Genomic DNA, 19,850 nt, shown 5'->3' on the forward strand with positions numbered 1-19,850 from the left:
CTGCGGGTCGACTGGACCTCTGGTGCCTTACTCGATCGATTTCGTGGAGAATTGAAGGAGAAAATCGAGCTCAAAGTTCAAACTGGAAATCTGGCGAAAATGGAGTTTTCCGGCGAGCTCCGGCCACGGCAACTCCGGCGAAGGGTCAAGAAACGTCGGCGGTCGAGTGGTGGTTCGTTTGGTACCAACGGTGGAGATCGGTTCCAAGTGTGGCGGCCGTGGCGTCAAGGAGAAGGAGAAAAGGTCGGGCGGCTGGAGCAAAAAAATCGGGAGGAGAGAGAAATGAAGAGAGAGAGAGAAGGAAAAAGGTTAAAAATCTGACTTTTTGGCCAAATTATCATTTTGCCCTTCGCGGTATTTAGACCATATCTTCTTCGTTACAGCTCCGATTCGGGTCTACTCCATGTCTACGAACTCGTTTCGCCGTGCTCTACGCAACTGCATAAGCGGAATTACCAAATTCTTTCTCGATCAAAAAGTCAATTTTCCCCCTATTAAATAATGCGAGGGCAAAATAGTCTTTTTGCTAGAAGATATTATCCTTACTTTTTAGATATTTTTATTTCTTTTTAGATATTTTGTTTTGGGTTATTATATAAACCCCTCCTCCACTGATTTACACCTTATGTGACCGTTGAATGATAATACTAATTACAATATTGTTCTTGCTTTATCAGTTTAATACTCTGTCCTAGGCTTCAAATAGGTCATGGTCAATTATGAATAAGTCGGTATAATGAGGATGAAGAAGAGTATCAAAAAGAAGTGACTTATATTCTAGCATTGGATTTGAACACATTACAAATCATCAATGACCCAATATTTATAGGAGTGTCACCAAACCAAATGCATAAAGGTAAAAACAAACACACCTTGACATTAAAATAGAACTACACAAAAATCTGGTTAACATCCCTTAATCCAGATTTAGTTATCTTTTCCATTCTCATCATTCTCTTTAGCAACTTCATCTCTTTTTATTCAATCGATCGACACTGACTTTGCCTTTCCCAAAGCAATAGCTAAAATGTTTGAGAATAGAAGTTTATGTTGGCCAATAAACTTCAACATGAATGCACATATATTTTGCACCAAATTTATTGGCAAAAGCACTTGAAAATATGCAACCAATACTCTGCTTCACAAGTACAACCAAGAAAATGTGATTGAGCCAAAATAAAAAATATATCCTTTATGTGCTTTACAAAACGTCTGCAAGCACCCATGTGTTATTTCTGCATTGCCTTTATCCCTTTTCATATAGCTTACCCCCTTGTCACTTTGAGTCACTTTCAAATGTAATCATGCAAGGATTTAGCATATGGTGAGGTGGGTTGTAGCCCACCCCATTTCAGCAAGGCCAAGAAAAAATGCCATGTTATTCGTATAGGCCCTAATATATATGATGTTATCTTTATATGTAAGTTGAGGATGTGGAAATGAATAATATAACCTTTAACACTATAAATTTGGAAAATGTCATAAAATAAAGGAGATTTTATCAAAATTTAAAAAGAATTGTTCATTGATGACGTTTTAAAATCCTGAATTCGTGCCTGAATATAATAAAATTACAATAGATTTACTCTTCCCAAGCTTATAGGCATTGAGTGGAAGCTATTGACAGTAGGGCTCTGTTTTGAAACTCTTGAGTTTCATTTTGATCAAGATCAATTTAGGATGGTGAATTGACTTGTTCTGTGATGATGTGGTTGATAAAGTATGATTGAATTTTGAATTATATTGAAAAGTCTGAACTTAATATGATTCAAAATTGGTGATTGAACAACTAATTTATCCATTAATTTACTATTTTAAGTGCCCCTGCCGACATAGTTACCTTTGGCCCCGAGTCCCTATCCACAAATTAATTAGAAGCCAGTCTTAATTAATTAGTTGACTGAAAAATGATGTTTCGTTATCATATTATTCTCATCAAATGAAATTCCCTCCTTCCCTTTGAATGATCGACCGTGTAAGTGTTGCTTCCCTTGCATATCAATGAACCGTATTTCTTTGATCTTTTTGATAATCTACATCGATAACACAAATTAACCTTTAGGGGTTATACGTTGAGGATCGTTTCGAATAAATTTTAATGAATTATTTTGATATATATGTCAAATTGTGATTCGAAGAATGTAGAAATAATGACTCTCTTCAAAAATAGGAGTCGAGAAATGTTCAAAGCTAGATATACTTTGCACGCAACATGACCAAATTAGAACTGTTTAGGTGATTATTGTGGTTGGAATCATAATTAGATTAATGGAACCACACCAATTGTAGTTTCTCCTAACCCCATGATCTTAACATTAATTCATCAATTAAATTGCACGAGGGGGTCACTAATCATGCAATAGCTATATCAAACAAAATCAAATTCACAATTTCAAAATAAAGAAAGTAGATAAAATCATGATTAGTATATGGCATGGTCTTTTTGGTGGGATATTAATGTAATTCGAACTTGGATTAGCAAACCAAATAGTATTTTACTTGACACTGAGGGACAGCTGTGCTGCTAATTATGATCAATGTATGTTATACTTGTCAACTAATGACCATGATGATATTTATAGTTAAACTTAAATAGCAACACATAATATTATTTAATGGGGGAAGATGGAAGAAACTGTATAAAATCTTATAAACCTAGGAAACACTAACCTTGTAGCATCTTTAAGGAAACCCTTAACCTCAAATTCTTGTTTCTTGGGTATGTTCCAAGCTAGGTTGCATTCCGTTGTGGGACATATCATTATTTTTCACACTTGGTCGGGTCCATATCTTTCTTCCCCCCATTTTTAAAATTCCTCTTCACCTGCACCTCTAACTTGGTAATGATGAATGCAATACATGGGTCCCCAACCCCAGGGGAGTAGCAAGCAAAATTGGCAACATACATTGTCCTTGTTTTTTCTTTTTCTTTTTTGTGTGTTGGGGGAAAAAATCAAATATAATTTATTTATTTGTCTGGTGGAGCTAAATAATCTAACAGTGTCAATTATTTATGTGTATACGTTTTAGCGATTTATATTTGTTGATTGATGTGAATTTTACAATGAACTTCAAAGTGATCAACGATTACGAATCGTCCATACATAATCCTAAGATTGAGGACGGTAAAGCTTAAGGAGAAAAAACACACGAGAGAGATATGATGAAAAAATTGGAAGTCAAGTTGCTTGGGCATGTTTCATGACTACAAAGAGCATATGCCCTAATGGCCCTAATCATGAGCACTTTCTCCTTTTTGGTCTTCCAACCGGGAAGTAGCAGAAAACAAGGAGATTCTAGTAATTTAACTGCATCTGAATTTAAAATGACTATCCACGTAACGTAATTAGTGCCTTCGAAAATTATTCGGCTTTTATTGTCCAACGGATAACTTTATCATAGGCCCTCAAACTTGATATGACGAAAATACCCCTATTCTCATGTCCTTTTTTTTGAAGGAAAAAGTAAAAAAGAAAAGGAATTTCTCAGAGAAGGTAGAATGAGAGGGCTTTTAGGCTTTACGCAAAGATTTAGGGCATTTTTGAGTGCACGTGAAATTGTGGCTGACATGACCCACGAAGGAAGAAGATGAGATTTGCACTTTGTGGCTGGGTCACAAGTCACATGGAGAGCTGAAAATGATGCATTTCTTCTTGGTCTTGGAAAAGTAGTGGCAAAAAAGATAGAAGCAAGCATATCCTTAAAGAACAAAGCAAGAAAAAAAGTATATGAAAAATCAGATGTCCCTCTAAATATTCTAATCTCAAAGTCACAACAACTCAATTTTGCTCAACAAGCTTTTTGACTTTGTTACATTGCATAGAGCTAGCTCACAAGAATCCCTCTTTGAGAGGGAATGTACAAGTAGAATCGACTAGTTGCCAACATGATCACCAACCCCAAGTAATCCAATTTATAATGATGTTTGAGTGAAAATCAACATGAATTTCATTAATGAAAAACGTGTACGTTTAAAATAGAAGAGTCGGTCCATTAATATTAACACGAACAAATAGGAGATATGGTTTGATGCTTCAATTAGAGGTGGGAAATTGGATTAGGTATAGAATACTCACAAGTTGAGGTTAATTAAGGTGAATCTTCTAGTGTGAATGTGACAAACCCCTAATATTTATAGGTTAAACAATGCACTATGTTGTAGTATAAAATTTTAATTTGAATGCTAATGTCTTTTCTATCGTTTAATCTATGTGGATCGTATTGATTTTAAATTTTGTATAAGAGATTTATGAGTTTAAATTGTCGAACTCTAGATTTTACAATGTCCGTTAATCCATCTCTCTACTAGCTTTTCACATAATTCTCTAATTGGAGTACTATTTATAAAATTATTTTTAAAGCATTTTAATTTGAGAGATATTATTCAAATCACTATTTACAAAGTAATAACAAATCTAACAACACATACAAGATACAATACTTATATATTCCTTATTTACATATAATATTATATGATCTCGGTCATGTTTAAAATTCATTCAAGAATCATTATTGTAAAAAAATCAACATAATAAAAATATATTTTATAGAATAAATACGATTAGTTTCTTGATCCAGACCGTTGAAAACATAATCTCCTGAAATTCGTTCGCCGAATCCATGCGCAATTAAGGGTCGGATTTCAAAATTTTAAACCACGTCCAATCCTTTCCCTGAGCCCGCTGAATCGTCGTCGTCGATACAAAAACGAAAACAAACAATCAACAAAAACAGCAAAATAGAAAGGGCAATATGGTAAATCCAGCTCCAACGGATGGATCAAATCAAACTCAACCGGCACGTGGCTGTACATCCGGCGTCACATGCTTGCCACATATATCTCGTACGCGGTACAAGATTTCAAATTTATGTATAAATATAACCCGACCCGTTTTTCTCGCTCCTTGCTCTCTCTCTCTCTCTCTCTCTCTCTCTCTCTTTCTGTTTTTAAATTAAAACGCAAGAAAAGAAAAGAAAAGAAAGAAGAAAAGAGTAGCTCACTCCAAGTCATCTCCTGCTCTCCTTTTATCTCCCTTCAACTCCACCCTTTCCAAAACAGCCATTAAAATTCCCACAAACCCCACAGCTCCAGCCCCCAAAACAGTCGGAAGAACGTTCCAGAACTCAGGGTCATTATCGTCATTTCGCAACCACACTCCTCCGCCCTCCGCCACTCGGTTTGGACGGTCCGAGAGTCCGACAGACCCGACCCGAAATGGAGAGGAGCACGCCGGTGAGGAAGCCCCACACGTCCACCGCGGATCTGCTCACCTGGTCAGAGACTCCCCCTACTGACTCTCCTCTGCCCTCCTCCGCCTCTCGCTCTGCTACTCGCTCTCACCAGGTACAATTAAAAAATTCAATCTTTTTTCTATTTTGTTTGTTTTGATTGGTTTGGTGATTATGGGGTTGTTTGATTTGTTGTTATTGTTTTGGGGTTTGATCGTAGCCGTCGGATGGGATCAGAAAGGTGGTGTTTGGAGGTCAGGTGACGGACGAGGAGGTCGAGAGCTTGAACAAACGGTCAGATCTGCTTCTTCCTGCTTCTGCTTTATGCTTCTTCTTCACATTTTCTTTTCTGGGTGTTTATTTTTCGAAATTTGGTTCTTTGTTTTCGTTTTTTTGGTCATTATAAGTGGACTCATTTGTCGACCTGCAACGGATTTTTCTTCTCAAATTCTTATGATTTTGAAAAACAAAAATGAGGTTGCTTTTTTGTTTTTGTTGGTCCCAAGTTGGTTCTAGAACCCTCTTGGTCTTAAAATATATTGCTTTTATTTATTTCTTATATTTGGATATTCCATTGGAATTTTATTTCCAGTAAATTCTCCATTTGTTTTATAAAGGAAATGGATTGTTGAATTGAAGATTGATTAAGTCAATGATCTGTGATCGATTTACCTTTATTTGGCCTATGAATCCTCAGCAATAATTCGGTCCAGAAAAAAAGTCCTCTTCAGAAATAATTCAATTTTTTTTTTGTATTATAAATTTTGCAAATTTGACCCGTGCTTTAATAAATGAGTTAACATTTTGAGATATATTTATAAATTGAAGAGTTGGGTATTTGTTAGTTGGCAGGTTTTGTTATTTAGGTAAAACGTTAGAGTTGTTTTTCTTGTGTGTGTGTGAAATTAGTCATGTGGACAAGTTTAATATGTTGTGGTAAAGGCTTGGATATTTGTAGTGAAAATAAACATGATGTGGTCATATGTAAAGGGCTGTAGTTGTATTAATTGTGCCGTTTATCTAAGACCTCTAACATTGTTCACTTTCAAAATTTCCAGCAAACCTTGTTCAGGGTATAAGATGAAGGAGATGACTGGGAGTGGCATTTTTGCACCGAAGGCAGAAAATGATGCCTCAGAATCTGATGGTGCCAACCTTACCCCAAAACCCGCAATTCGTATGTACCAGGTACCAATCAATATGTGGTTAATTTTTAGATTGATTACTTAAACACATATCATAGTGTGGTATGTTAGTTTGGCGCAAAACCCATTTCCTGAATTTTTCTTCTGTTGGTATGAAATGGCAGCAAGCGGTTGCTGGAATCAGTCATATCTCATTTGGTGATGAAGAGGGTGTTTCTCCCAAAAAGCCTACAACCATTCCCGAAGTTGCAAAGCAGCGTGAGCTAAGTGGGACCTTGGAAAGTGAAGCAGAGAAAGAGGCAAGGCTGAAGAAGCAGCTCTCTGACTCTAAATTCAAGGAGCTTAGTGGGCATGACATATTTGCACCCCCTCCTGAAATTTTGCCCAGGACAACTACTGCTCCACGTGCATTGGCCTTGAAAGGAAGCATAGAGATAGGAGAACCTGCTTCCCCCAATGGTCACACATCTGTTAAGGTTTCTAATGTGAGTGAACTGTGTGGTTACTTGCGCATAATACATATAATTATCTGTTCTCATTATGGAAGTGAAGTATCTAACTGTTGTGAATTGGTTTTTATGTAATAGCCTGGTGGGGGTCAGAGCAATATAGCATCCAGTGAGGAACCTGCGTCCAAGACAGCTAAGAAGATTTATGAGAAGAAATTTTCTGAGCTCTCAGGAAATGATATATTCAAGGGTGATGTTCCTCCGTCGTCAGCTGAAAAACCACTGAGTAATGCAAAACTACGAGAGATGAGTGGCAGCAACATCTTTGCTGATGGGAAGGCAGAGGCTCGAGACTACTTAGGTGGTGTACGCAAACCCCCAGGTGGAGAGAGTAGCATTGCCTTGGTTTAACATGTTAGGTCTAACTGGGTTATTTTATTTCATCACATGGTGTCTGGTTTTGTTCGTTATTCTCCTAGTGCCGGAGGATGTGCTATTATATTATTTGACCTTTTTATTGTGGGTTTTGGGAATTATGTTTTAGGTTATAACGGGATCGGCCAGAGCTGTGGACTATCTGCTAATTGGGTTGTGTATGTCCATATTTTTGTGTTCTTTCAGTGTTTGTCTTAATGAAGTGCTTGGCTGTTTCAATGGGTTTAATTTATGAATTAGCTTTACATTGATTATGTTTTCTTTGGTGACACCAAAGGCACCTTTGTTGAGCTCTTGATCATGAACTTTGAGCTATTTTGTGTTGTTTGTGTTCCAACTTCCATTTGCTTTCAGATGCTGGTGCAAAGGGAAATTGAGAAGCAAATGTTTTTTTGATTGAAACCTGGTTCCTTAAAATTCAAGCTCTGCAGGCTTGGAAATTCCTTTACTCAAAGTTAGGTGAGCTCTGAGCTATTCATGGGCTTAAAACTAGCTTGGAGCCTCGAAAGAAAGGAATTTCTGCTGCGGTTGTGGAAAATGACTTTGCAGCTGTAATGGCAGTAATTCGGCGGCAAGAAGAATATCCTCCTCTTCCCAACATCATGGCCTGGTAGAAGGTTTCATTAAATAGACCCGGACTGCCGGATTGGGCACATAATATTCATAGAAAAAGAAACAATGTAGCAGAGAATAAGTTCTTGGGGTTAGCAAATGTAATGAACCATGATTAGCAAAGTGAATCAGAAATAGGATACGTAAAGAGTTTGATCCCTTTCAATTATTCTGAAAGAACTATGGCCGATTTCTTGGCCGATCTCCTATAATAATACCCTACTTTATATCCTAAAACATGGTTATTTTACCAATTCAATGATGTAGCATGCACATTAAATTTTATATCTCTTCGTTTATTATCAATTGATTTTGGATCATATATCGTAACTTTAACATGATATTAAAATATACTGTTGAATACGATATCAAATATCGTAACTTTAACACGATATTAAAACATACTGGTAAACCGTGAAAATACAATATATATACATAATGACAAATCACTCCAATAACACAATCAAATTATAACTTTTATTGTAGTTATATAGATTAGAAGTTTTGAATCCCTTCCAACTTGAAAATAGGAAATTCCAATTTGGAGGTGCCGTGGTGCCAAAGTCTCACCAGTCGAAGCTTTGATCTCCTCTAGGCTTCTAGCCCTCTAGCTTTTGACTTGAGTTGTGACCGTCTTCTTCCCCATTAATTTTATTTCCATTAAAGCTCAGCTCTGTACGTACCCTATGGCAAAGCTAGCCTCACACACAGGAAGGAAATCGATTTGTTGGGCTACAACAAATTTTTGGCCCAATCACCTGCAATCTGATGCTCACTTTATTTTAAAAATATGGGCCCCACTTACATGTGGCTCTTTATTCATAATCTTTGAATATTTTTTCTGAATATATAATATATATTTTTGCAGCAGCCAATAAGAAGAGGCTATAACTTGCTTATATTAAGCTACAATCCAATTGGCAACATTGGCCTGAGCTGAAAGTTACTTTTATCTAATTTTGGTAAAAGACTTAACCAGAACGGAAGCACAGTAGGAAACAACTGTAAAAAGAATATGATGATTACTGTAATAAAAGTAAAAATTAATTTAAATTTGGGAAACAAAATCAAATTAGATTAAGAAGATAAACACATTAAGAAACAGAACAAACCGAACTTGAAGGCGAGAAAATCAAGCTGAGTTTGTTATGTAGGTTAGAACCTGTTTACGAAGTAGATACGGTTAACTAAAACAGATCAGAAGATTAAAAACAAAGATTAATTAAGAAATAGAGATTAATTATTGATTTAAAAATGCAAAAAGAGTTAAAAAAATGAATATTCTTTTGGCCTGAAAATAAAAAAATGATTGAAAATAGCCTTTCCTAGTTCCTAGTCAGCCTCAGAGCCCTCTCTCTCTCTCTCTCTCTCTCTCTCTCTCTCTGCTTTTTGCTGTGCTGTTGGGTAGTGCTGTAGTGCGACTCTTCATTTTAATGGCGTGAGTGTGAGCGGTGGCAGAGCGTACTATCAAATACTGAGAGAAAAACAACAAGAAGAAGAGAGGATCAAAACCCTCTCTCTCCCTCTCTTCATTATCTTCCTCTCTCCCATTGCCAAATCCACAATCCCAAAATGACATTGACATTTGCATCACTGCTTGAACAAACACTATCACTGCTTGTTTTCTGTGCTTGATGGAACGATACCCTTCTTTTATTCTTCTCTGAATCGTTTTCTCACGTGGGTTTTGGGATTCTGAATCTGGGTTCTCTCTGTTTTTCTCTGAAAAAAAGTATTTTTTCTTTCTGTGCGTGTGTGCTTTTACGTGTATTGTATATTAGACATATATATTGTGTGTTGTATGTTGTATAATGTTTAAAATAGCTGAGGAAGACGAGAGGGTTTTACAGAACATGAAGAGGGAAACAGGAGAGCTTGAGAAGTTTTGGAATGAGAACCCCAAGAATCAACCATATTCCAATCTCATTCATCTTCTTCATCCTCCTCATCATCATCACCTTGTGAGTGGTTCACCTGTTAGCAGAGCCTCTCTGCAATCAGAGTTCTCTCCTTCAAGCTCTTTCTCAAATGGGTTTTATTCCTCTGAGGATGGCTCTCCATATTCCACCCCATTTGAGGAGGCCAAATATCAAACACCTTACATGAATGGATTGTGGTTGGACTCTAAGCCTCCTGATTCTCATTTCAATGAGAAGATGGGGGATGATCTGCGTTTGGCTGAAAGTTTCTACAGAATGCGTATTGGGGATGAACAGGAGGGTGGTGCTAAAAGGATGGGATTTGAGAGAGGCCCAGATGGGTTTGGGCTTGGTGTTGGTTTTTCAGCTGGTACTAGTTCTTGGAATGTTGAAAACTATGGCCTACTTGAAAGTTCTAAGAATAATATATCTGATTTTGAAGCTCTTAAATCCTCTGGTTTTGGAGTTAGAGGCAGGTTTGATGGTACTATTAATGAGTCAGCATTGCTTGGATTGCAGAAAAGATGTACTGTTGGTGATTCAATGGGGTCTTTTCTTAATCATATGCAGCCCAATGCTTTGTATTCTGGCCCTAGTGGTGTAAAAAATCAAATGAGTTGTATATCAGGGCAAAGAAAAGAGGAACAGGGAGATGGTTGGTATCAGAGGAAACCATCTCTTGCTAGGCCTTACCTTGATGAAGAATTTTTTTGCTTACAGCTACATGGAACGGATTGTAATGGTGGAAAGGGCCTTATGTATCCAATGGGTTCCCCTCAGTTGTCCTCAGTTGCTCAGTTGAATGTGGACAATCTTTCACATAATCATTCAATGATAAAACAAAGGACTAAAGTAAACCCAAATAGTGGGGTTCCTGAATCTTTCAAGTCTATGAAATGTGCAGGGGAACCTGAGTGTTTTTGTTGTGAGGATAGTTTCATTATACAAGGAAAACATTTGAATCATACCATCAGCAAGGGTAGCAAGTCTTCAAAGGGTTACAAGAAGAACTCTTGCAATAAGGCAATGCAGACAGAAGGAGAGAAAAGCTTTAGACTGGATTCCAATTTATGTAATGGAGGAATTAGTGGGAGTGAATGGAGTCAGAGTAATAATAGCTCAATGCGGTCACTACTAACTTTAGGTTCATTGGCTGAGGTCCAGGGATATGTATACTTCATAGCAAAGGATCAGTATGGTTGTCGATTCTTACAGAGGATGCTTGATGATGGGACCTGTCAAGATGTGCAATTAATATTTGATAAAATAATCAATCATGTTTTTGAACTGATGACGAACCCGTTTGGCAATTACCTTATGCAGAAGTTGTTGGACGTGTGCAATGAACAACAAAGAATGCAATTTGTACTCAAGGTGACCAAAGAACCAGGACAGCTTGTCAGAATTTCCTTAGACACACATGGGTATGTCCTTCCTTCTGTTCATATTTGTGGTTACTTCATTTGTAGTATTTGTTCTTTACTAATTTCTTGCTTCTAAACATATTGGTGCTATGGTTTCAGCACTCGCGTGGTACAGAAGTTGATTGAGACTGTTAGAACTGGGAAACAGATCTCATTAGTTAAATCATCCCTTGAATGTGGTTTTCTTGATCTTATCAAGGATCCAAATGGTAATCATGTGGTACAACGTTGCTTGGACTGCTTTAGCAATGAAGATAATAGGGTATGCTGTTTTTATTTACTTAATTTTCTTGTTAGCTTCATTGTTTATATAAGCCTCTTAAGATTGAATATCTCTGTATTGAATATCTTCTAATTCATGTTTCTTCTTCCTTTTCTGTTATTGTGTTCTGTCTTACACGTTTCATGTGATAACCTAGAATAGACACAGACATACATATTGGTTGAGGCTGGTCAAGCAAAATTCTTTTAATGACAACTATTGTGAACATGCAATATTCTTGTCAAGTCATTTATTTGCTATAGGCAATGCACTGGTTTGGTGCAATATTTCTATAAAACTTGGCATGCATGTTTATTGAAGGTGTGAACTGTTTCATCTGATGTGTGCAGTGTGCTTATAATAGGGCAACCAAATGATAAATCAAGTACTAGGTGATCTTTAATTCCAATCCCCTGTCATTTGGGGCCAGCCACTCTAGTTTTCTTTTGTATCTCCCTTGAACTAGACCTATCCTTGATCGTTCTGTGGGAGGAGTCTAATCTTACATTAATTTACCAGTCTCACCAACTCTTTCCCAGTTAATGCTTCAAGTTCTCAACCCCAAAACTTTCGAAAGTATGATACCTTTCTGTTGTTTATGCTGATGCCTAAAATAGTCCCAACTAATCATATGATTGTATAAGTGAAGGTTTCAAGTCCAGTTATGATCCCTGGGCACCAACCTCTGGACTAGGATCATTATATTGATTGTCATGCCTCAGCCTATTAATTTCTATCTAATTTCTTTTCCTTCTGATTCATCTAGTCCTCGGTAAGTTTCTTGGTCACTTCTGTTGGTAAAGTCAAATGCCCTTGACTGTTGATCTAGACATCAGATGGAAAGGTATCTTACTGTTTTGACAAATTGTCATCTGATCTTGAAGATTTTTATCGCTAATATTGATAGAAATTTTTTCTTTGGGCTCTGAATGTCGATTTATAGACTTGGTTTAGGAAAGGCTAATAGTTAAATCTATTAACAAACCCTAAACTAGAATACTTTGCAATAATGCCCGTCCTTGTTTTCCTTAAAACCTTGGTGTGAGTTTGTACTCTAGAAAGTCAGGGGGCTGGGTCAGATATATGCAAGTGAGCAATTATGATATACTACTCTACATAGGAGTGAAGATGATAAGGTCTGGATTCAAAAAACCACATACCAATACGTAATTGCGTTGCCAAAATCAAAGACTGACGTTTTCAGTCACAACGCTAATAATATATAAATCAACATGTCACATAGTCTCTGTATGAATAGCAAAATTGAGATGTTGTTTCCAACATGATTGGCGCAAACTTAGCATCTCAGACATTTTCATTGAGCAAAAAAGGATAGAACCTTTTATTGGCGTAGAACAGAAAGAACAGAGCTCGACTAACACCTACAATTGTTAAACATTGCAGAGCAATGAGGCACTTACAAAGAATGCTTCATCAGTTTCAATAGACTATCTTTGTTGTGTTTGTTTGAGTTTAGAATGGGAAAGTGGAAAGGAGGTGATTTTAAGTCTGGTTTAAGATTCTATTTGTCAGGCCTCCAGCAGAAGGTTGATGGAATGAACTGGACTTACTATTTTATATGTTTAAAGTATTATACAGTGACATGAAATATAAACAGGGATGATTGGACAAAATGACTGAAATCCAAAACAAAGTTCTTGAGAGGGATGGTTATGTGCTTTCTGTAGGACCTACTTAAATTTTGTTGAAAAGACACTGAACTTCTTCTGTTGATTTTTCTGTTAATCTATCTCTTGCAGTTTATTTTTGATGCTGCTGCAAGATTTTGTGTTGAGATTGCAACTCAACGCCATGGCTGTTGTGTACTACAAAAATGCATTGCACATGCCAGTGGGAGACATCGAGATAAGCTGATCAATGAAATTGCCAGGAATGGGCTTCTCCTTTCCCAAGATCCTTATGGGTAATCATTTACAAGCGTCTTTGAACTTTCTTAATTTCTTGTCTTTTCTAGCCGTAAACTCACTAATATGATGTGGTAATCCGAACTAGCTAGAGTGATGTTTATTTTGTTTCTTGAGGAGTCAAAAGTTTTTCCCACTTGAATTTGTTTGATCCACTTCAGATGCAAACATAAGGCTGATCACTTCTATATTTATATTTCATGCTTACAAGGACACAACTGCTAAAGTTGATAAGAATCTACATATTATGCTACACAACTGTTGTGTTGCTTTCTTTTTTCTGTCTTTCCAAGCCAAATATTCAATTTGTTATTTTACAGCTCACTATTTTATTTGGCTTTCTGACTGAAGTAGGGTTTTTATTTTTGTTCCATTTGATACACAGGAATTATGTTATTCAATATGTCATGGAGCTAAAGATCCCATCTGCAATGGCCAAACTGATTAATCAATTAAAAGGACACTTTGTACGCCTCTCAACGCAGAAATGTAGTAGTCACGTGGTTGAAAAATGCCTCAAGTATTTTGAAGAAAGCCGACCAAGAATCATCCATGAATTGCTCTCAGTTCCTTGCTTTGAACAGTTGTTGCAAGACCCTTATGCTAACTATGTCGTTCAATCTGCTCTTACAGTTACCAAGGTTTAGGAACCAACATCTCTCCAAGTGATTTATAATGGACTCTCTCTCTCTCTCTCTCACACACACACACACATATGTCCTAATATTTTTGCTTCATTGGCAGGGCCCTCTTCGTGCTTCTCTGGTTGAAGCAGTTAAGCCTCATACAATCTTACGAACCAGCCCATACTGCAAGAGGATTTTCTCACGGGAGCTCCTGAAGAAGTGATGTGTTTTAGCCTACATAGAAAAGTGTTGTTGTTCTCTATGTTGATTAGTAATAACTGCTCTCTTTTGGGCACCTAGCTAAGATATGAGATGTTTGTCTAAATTCCTTGCTGGTCCTCAGATGAAGTGTGCAATTTTGGATGGCATTAAGAAGTCTGAAGGAGTTCGACCAGAGTTTTGCTTCCAATTTCTTATGAAGCAGTTGCTTCTTGTAATACTCTGTTGTTTTGTGTCTTTATCTGAACTTAATGTATGATATTCCACAGTCAGAACAGTGGATTTCTGATTCAATGTTGTGTAAATGTGATGCAGCATTTCTTTCTTGAGGCTGAGATAGTTCAATGGCCAACCATCTCTTTTTTGTTATACAATTACATAGCGCTGTTGGTAGCATGTGACAGGTCTTGTAAGATGTACGTTCTACACACCGGCTTTACACAGGAATATTTTTCCTTTAAGAAACTCTTCTCCAGACGCACTCATCTACCCACAGAGAGTGAAGCAAGAGATGAAATTTCAGAGCACATCATAATGAATACAACGAGGGTTTGGTGTTATGAACAAGAATGTATAACTTGAATCGCAAGTAAGATACATTGCCCTTCACACTTGCCTTTAATCTCAAGTATGTAAATGGCTTGCAATTATTTAAATTTTTTTTCCAATGACTTAACTGATGGATCGCTATCAAAGAATGCAGAAGCCAACCAGGGGCTGCTGTCTAATATAGTAGAAAGTTGTGAAAACTCTCAACTCTAACTTCAAGTTTACTGAAGGCAACTATGTATTTGATAATTTGAAGACGTTATATCAGATTGCCGCAGATAGTTTTATTCGAACAGACATAAAAAAGCAAACATAGTCAGGAAACCACCACAAAGAGTACAACTCTTAGACTAGAACAGCTCAAGCATCCTCATGTCCAACCAGGGCCAGAAGCATTTTTTCATAATCTCCAGTAGTGTCTTTTTTAATGGCCTGGTCCAGAGTGACACTATTTCTTTTGTGGTACTGTTCCTTTATAAGCTTCATGTCAACCTCAGCTCTTGTAGTGACAACTCTACTGAGAGCTCCTTCATCTGTTCCTCGTTTGTTGATTGCCAGACGAAGAGACTTCTCAAAATACTTCTCAGGGCGGACCAAGCACTTAATTGTGGCCCTTAGTATTGCTAGGCACTCATCCTTGGGGTCAGCTTTCAAATCCTGTGAATAGAAACACTCATCAAATCCAATCCTCTGTGGATACCTAGCAAAAATATGTTTATGCAAAGCTCACTTGTGTACCTTATTTATGTCATTCCCAAATTCATTTTTGTAGTGATTGAGAGTTGCATTGATCTGTGCTTTGCTCCGTGTGGCCAAAATCCTAATGATATCCTCATCATTGTAGGCCTTGTCTGAGATCTTCTCATGGAGTAGCTTAGCCTCTGATTTTGCCAGTGTCAGGTTCACCTCATCTCCCTCATATCTATATGAGCTAACAAGAGGGGCCAAAAGCTGGGAGGAGCAAAGTTAGATAGTAATTCTCTTTTTTGGTACAAATACAGTGAAATTCTCAAATGAGATAAAACTTGGTATGGTAAGTTCATACCAAAATTTACGTTGGCCAACAAAAATAAACTTTTTAACATTGACATTTTGGAAATAAAAAAAAGAAACTAAAGGCATATCAATGGATAAATTTAGTCAATTCTTTGCTAGGAAGTTTAGTTATTGCTCTTGGTTGGGACTGGGAGAATTCTCTTAGAAAATAAACTATATCCCTTCTAGGCTGAAAGAACTTATACTCTAGCAGCTATACCTTGCGAAAGTCCCCCGTTGTGTGATGTGCAACATCCTCTTCGAGGGACTTCTTATAGCGAGAGTGATAAGCCTGCCTTGCCATGAGTAGTTCATGTGAAGACCTACTGCAGGCTATTTCAGCAAGAACCTGATTGCTTTTAGTCCACTTCTTTGTTGCTTCATTGGCCAAAAATGCATCACGTTCAGCTGGATCAAGTGTCCAAAGCAGTATACTCCTCTGGTTAAGAGAAATTCAGAAACCCAAATATGTCAGCACTTTCAACGATCCGCTTGCTTCCTCCCAAAAGTTAATCAGCCAAACATTAAAATTGTGAAAACTAGTATCATGGATTCTTATCCAATCATGAAAAAAGATAGCTGAAAACAATGAGCTAAATCTCTGCCTTGTCTTGGCAAAAATCAATCATGGTAACAATTTATGTAAAACACACAGTCAAATTATCTCAACTGATGCAAAAACTAGAGTGCATTCTTAATTTGACCTCAAAATCACTTGTAAGTTCTTTTTCCAGCTCCTTGAGGAGATCTTCTCCATAAGCTTCAGCATAAGTTTGTCGGATCACCTTTCTTTGAGCGGCATTTCTATGCCCCAAGATGGATATGATCAAGTCCTCATTGGTTCCCCATCCTGCAATTGTATTGATAAAAATTCAAGATTATATGAAACCAAACACCCCAATCATGAAAAGTCACATAAAAGATAGAAAGAAGATAAACTCTGGTCTAAACTATTTTAGCTGTTTTCTATAATTATTTATTCATGTCAAAATACCATTTTCATGTCAAATCAGGTCCTTTACAAACCTCTATAAATCTATACGTACCGATCATTGTTTTTTTTATTTTTAGATAAATTATCCCAAATGCATTATTTTCTTCTGATACAAACAGAGCTTTGGCGCAGAGTGATAGCATCACCGTTTTACAAAAGTAAACAATCACATTCATTTACGCTGTATCTAACACTAACAATCGGATCGGTGAAATGGATTGGATTGATCAATCATCAATCATAAAGCCAATTACAAAATATGGGGTGGTTTATGATCAGAACAAGAAATGATGCGAGGGAGTAAAAGATCAGAAAAATAATAAAGAAGGAACCTTTGAAGGCCTTTTTGAGCTGCTCACAGTCTTCGGATGCAGGAGGAACTTGTTGAGGAACTCTAAGCGTCGACATCGTCACTATAGCTCTCTCTCTCTCTCTCTCTCTCTCTGTAAGAAATCGAAAACGAAAATGGCTCTGGTCTATGAACCTCTGTTTCTATATTATATATATATATATATATATATATATATGGTGTCTGGTAGCTATCCATATATAGTAATATAGCATGGCCCTTGCAATTATCGCCACGTCAAATACTATATTTGTTCCTGTTATATTGGTCTTGGTCATTTAATTTTCACAATTGAATTGTTTATTAATGATTTTGGGGTGGTTTACAATTTCAAATTCTTGTCTGTATTTGCTGCTACACAGTGTACATAAAATTACTAAACAAAACCCTTGTCTTATTTCATTTTGTTTTTCCTCACAAGGATAAACAAACTATAAAACATCCTAGATAAAATATATAGCCATAGCATAGCGCACACATGCATGAAATAAATTACGAGAAGGAAACATCTATGGAGAATCTTTCTAAATAGAAGACACATGAAAAGTGAAATTTGCATAAGATAGAAGCACATTCTGATCAGGTAGCCAAAGGATCAAGAGCAAGCAATTCACCACATGTCATCATATGTACCGTCTTCGACAAATGCAGCATCTGAGTTGAGAGGAAATGAGAAACTTGTTTCATTGTTGGACGAGATTTCGGGCTGGAATTCAAGCATGAAAATGCTATCTTCACAAGAGAGACCACTTCGCTTGCAAGTTGATGCGTAGGAGGGGAAATGCGTTGGTCCAAAACATCCACAATTGTTATTTGATGGGCTTGTAATGCAGATGATGATGATGATGAGGAGGAGGATGAAGAGACTGATGAGAAAGATGAGAGAAGATCTCCAGGATGCTTTCCCATAATTATTTCCAATGTGACCACACCAAAGCTATAAACATCGCAGTTCTCATTCACTTCCATTGTGTAAGCAAGCTTTGCTCAGAGAAAACCTCAGAGAAGTGGCATTATTAGTTTATAGACATAACTATTCAATGGAATTTTAACGAAACTGTATCATGCATAAATCGACTTATTATAGCTTAAGAGAAGTGAAAATGTGTTTATTAGTATATTTTCCAAATCAAAGAAGTGAAAATGTGTTTATGTTAACCACTCCTAATGATGAAAATGAAGCATTGGTCTAAAAGCAAAAGCTTAGAAAGTGCTAAATACGGCGAACGGGGAATCATAATATTACCTGGTGCCATGTAGCCATATGTGCCTGCAGCCCCAGTCCAATTAGTTGAGTCTGGATTTAAAAACTTAGCAGTGCCAAAGTCTGAAACACAGGCCTCATATTCAGAATCCAACAAAATGTTCTTGCTTGAGATGTCACGATGTACAATCGGTGGCAAGCAATCGTGGTGCATGTAAGACAAGGCATGAGCTAAGCCTTTAACAATATTCACCCTTTTACTCCACCCCAACTCTGTAGCTTCTTCATCTTTGCTCAACATTGCGGCCAAGCTACCTCTTTCAAGATACTCATACACCAAAAATGAGTGTCGTTTATGTGTGCAGAAACCATAGAGCTTGACAATATTCCGATGTCTTATCTCACTAAGTGCCCTTACTTCATTCAAGAACTCCTTCTGAAATTCTGTCTCGCCATCCCATAGTAGATGAAGTTTCTTCACGGCCACTACGTCTCCAGATGACAAATTCACTATGTAGACGCTTCCATGTCCTCCCTTCCCAATGCAATATGTGGAATCAAAATCTTCTGTTGCCCTTATGATTTCCTCATACATTGATTTTCCATCAAAATTTAAAACCGAAAAGGAAATTTCTCCATGCATGTGGTTTTGTTTAGTATCTTGATGCTTCTTCTTTCTTTGCACTATTACAAAGACAATTGTAAAGAGAGCAGATAGGAGTACAAATACTGCTAGAACAGAGAATATGACCGTGTGGTCCTTTTTTGAGCCATGTGCATTGCAGGGTGGCAGCAGAGCTCTAACGTTGCCACACAATCCTTTGTTCCCTTTCAATCTTTCTGGTGGAGCTTCTCGAAATGCACTGATGTTGGGAAGGGGACCTTCCAAGTGATTGTAGGATATGTCAACGTACGACAAGCCGCGCATCTCTTCAAAACTTGATGGTATGGAACCCGAAAGATTGTTGTGGGAAAGATCAAGTGTCACCAAACTCTGCATACTGCCCATTTCTGATGGTATCTTACCTTCAAGAGAGTTATGACTTAAATCCATGTAATTCAATTGACCTAACTTCCCCAATTTAAATGGAATTGCTTGAGCCAACTTGTTGTTGCTCAAATTCAAGTAGTGTAATTTGAGCAAGTCACCTAGAATGCTCGGAATTGACTCATTGAATTTGTTTGTTGACAAGTCAAGATATTCAAGATCATTCAATGATCCGAATTCCGACGGTATACGACCCGAAAGTTGATTTCCATTCAACATCAACCTCTCCAAAGAAGTCAATCTCTTGAATTCTTTTGGGATCAACCCAACTAAATGATTTGAAGAAAGGTCCAACACATGAATTTGGGTTGCGTTGCCTATCTCAGGTGGTATGCTACCAGTAAGGTTGTTTCCTGCCATTATTAAGGTCTTCAGCTTTGGGCATTGTCCCCAGTTGTGTGAGATTTCTCCATACAAGTTGTTGTG

General features: G+C 37.2%; 4 protein-coding genes across 4 annotated transcripts; 2 read left to right on the forward strand and 2 right to left on the reverse strand.

The window, feature by feature from the left end:
• Positions 1–4,862: 4,862 nt before the first annotated feature.
• Positions 4,863–7,507, forward strand: LOC117614665. The gene is made up of 5 exons (XM_034343550.1): positions 4,863–5,344; positions 5,450–5,523; positions 6,288–6,417; positions 6,539–6,859; positions 6,962–7,507. Exons 1-5 carry the CDS (start codon positions 5,216–5,218, stop codon positions 7,232–7,234), a joined length of 927 nt encoding a protein of 308 aa, XP_034199441.1. The 5' UTR covers positions 4,863–5,215; the 3' UTR covers positions 7,235–7,507.
• Positions 7,508–9,289: 1,782 nt separating this feature from the next.
• Positions 9,290–14,574, forward strand: LOC117614062 (pumilio homolog 9-like). The gene is made up of 5 exons (XM_034342742.1): positions 9,290–11,213; positions 11,313–11,475; positions 13,236–13,399; positions 13,786–14,041; positions 14,145–14,574. The coding sequence occupies exons 1-5, from the start codon at positions 9,682–9,684 to the stop codon at positions 14,247–14,249; spliced, it is 2,220 nt and encodes a 739-aa protein (XP_034198633.1). The 5' UTR covers positions 9,290–9,681; the 3' UTR covers positions 14,250–14,574.
• A 351-nt stretch (positions 14,575–14,925) lies between these two features.
• Positions 14,926–17,292, reverse strand: LOC117614264 (annexin D1-like). Its single transcript, XM_034343014.1, has 5 exons — positions 17,156–17,292; positions 16,534–16,679; positions 16,050–16,268; positions 15,533–15,745; positions 14,926–15,451 (listed from the first exon to the last, which is right to left on the reverse strand). Exons 1-5 carry the CDS (start codon positions 17,229–17,231, stop codon positions 15,155–15,157), a joined length of 951 nt encoding a protein of 316 aa, XP_034198905.1. The 5' UTR covers positions 17,232–17,292; the 3' UTR covers positions 14,926–15,154.
• A 459-nt stretch (positions 17,293–17,751) lies between these two features.
• Positions 17,752–19,784, reverse strand: LOC117619713 (MDIS1-interacting receptor like kinase 2-like). Its single transcript, XM_034349724.1, has 2 exons — positions 18,419–19,784; positions 17,752–18,158 (listed from the first exon to the last, which is right to left on the reverse strand). The coding sequence occupies exons 1-2, from the start codon at positions 19,782–19,784 to the stop codon at positions 17,752–17,754; spliced, it is 1,773 nt and encodes a 590-aa protein (XP_034205615.1).
• Positions 19,785–19,850: the final 66 nt, after the last annotated feature.

Source organism: Prunus dulcis, chromosome 1 (assembly GCF_902201215.1).
Source record: "Prunus dulcis chromosome 1, ALMONDv2, whole genome shotgun sequence".
Taxonomy (NCBI): domain Eukaryota; kingdom Viridiplantae; phylum Streptophyta; class Magnoliopsida; order Rosales; family Rosaceae; genus Prunus; species Prunus dulcis.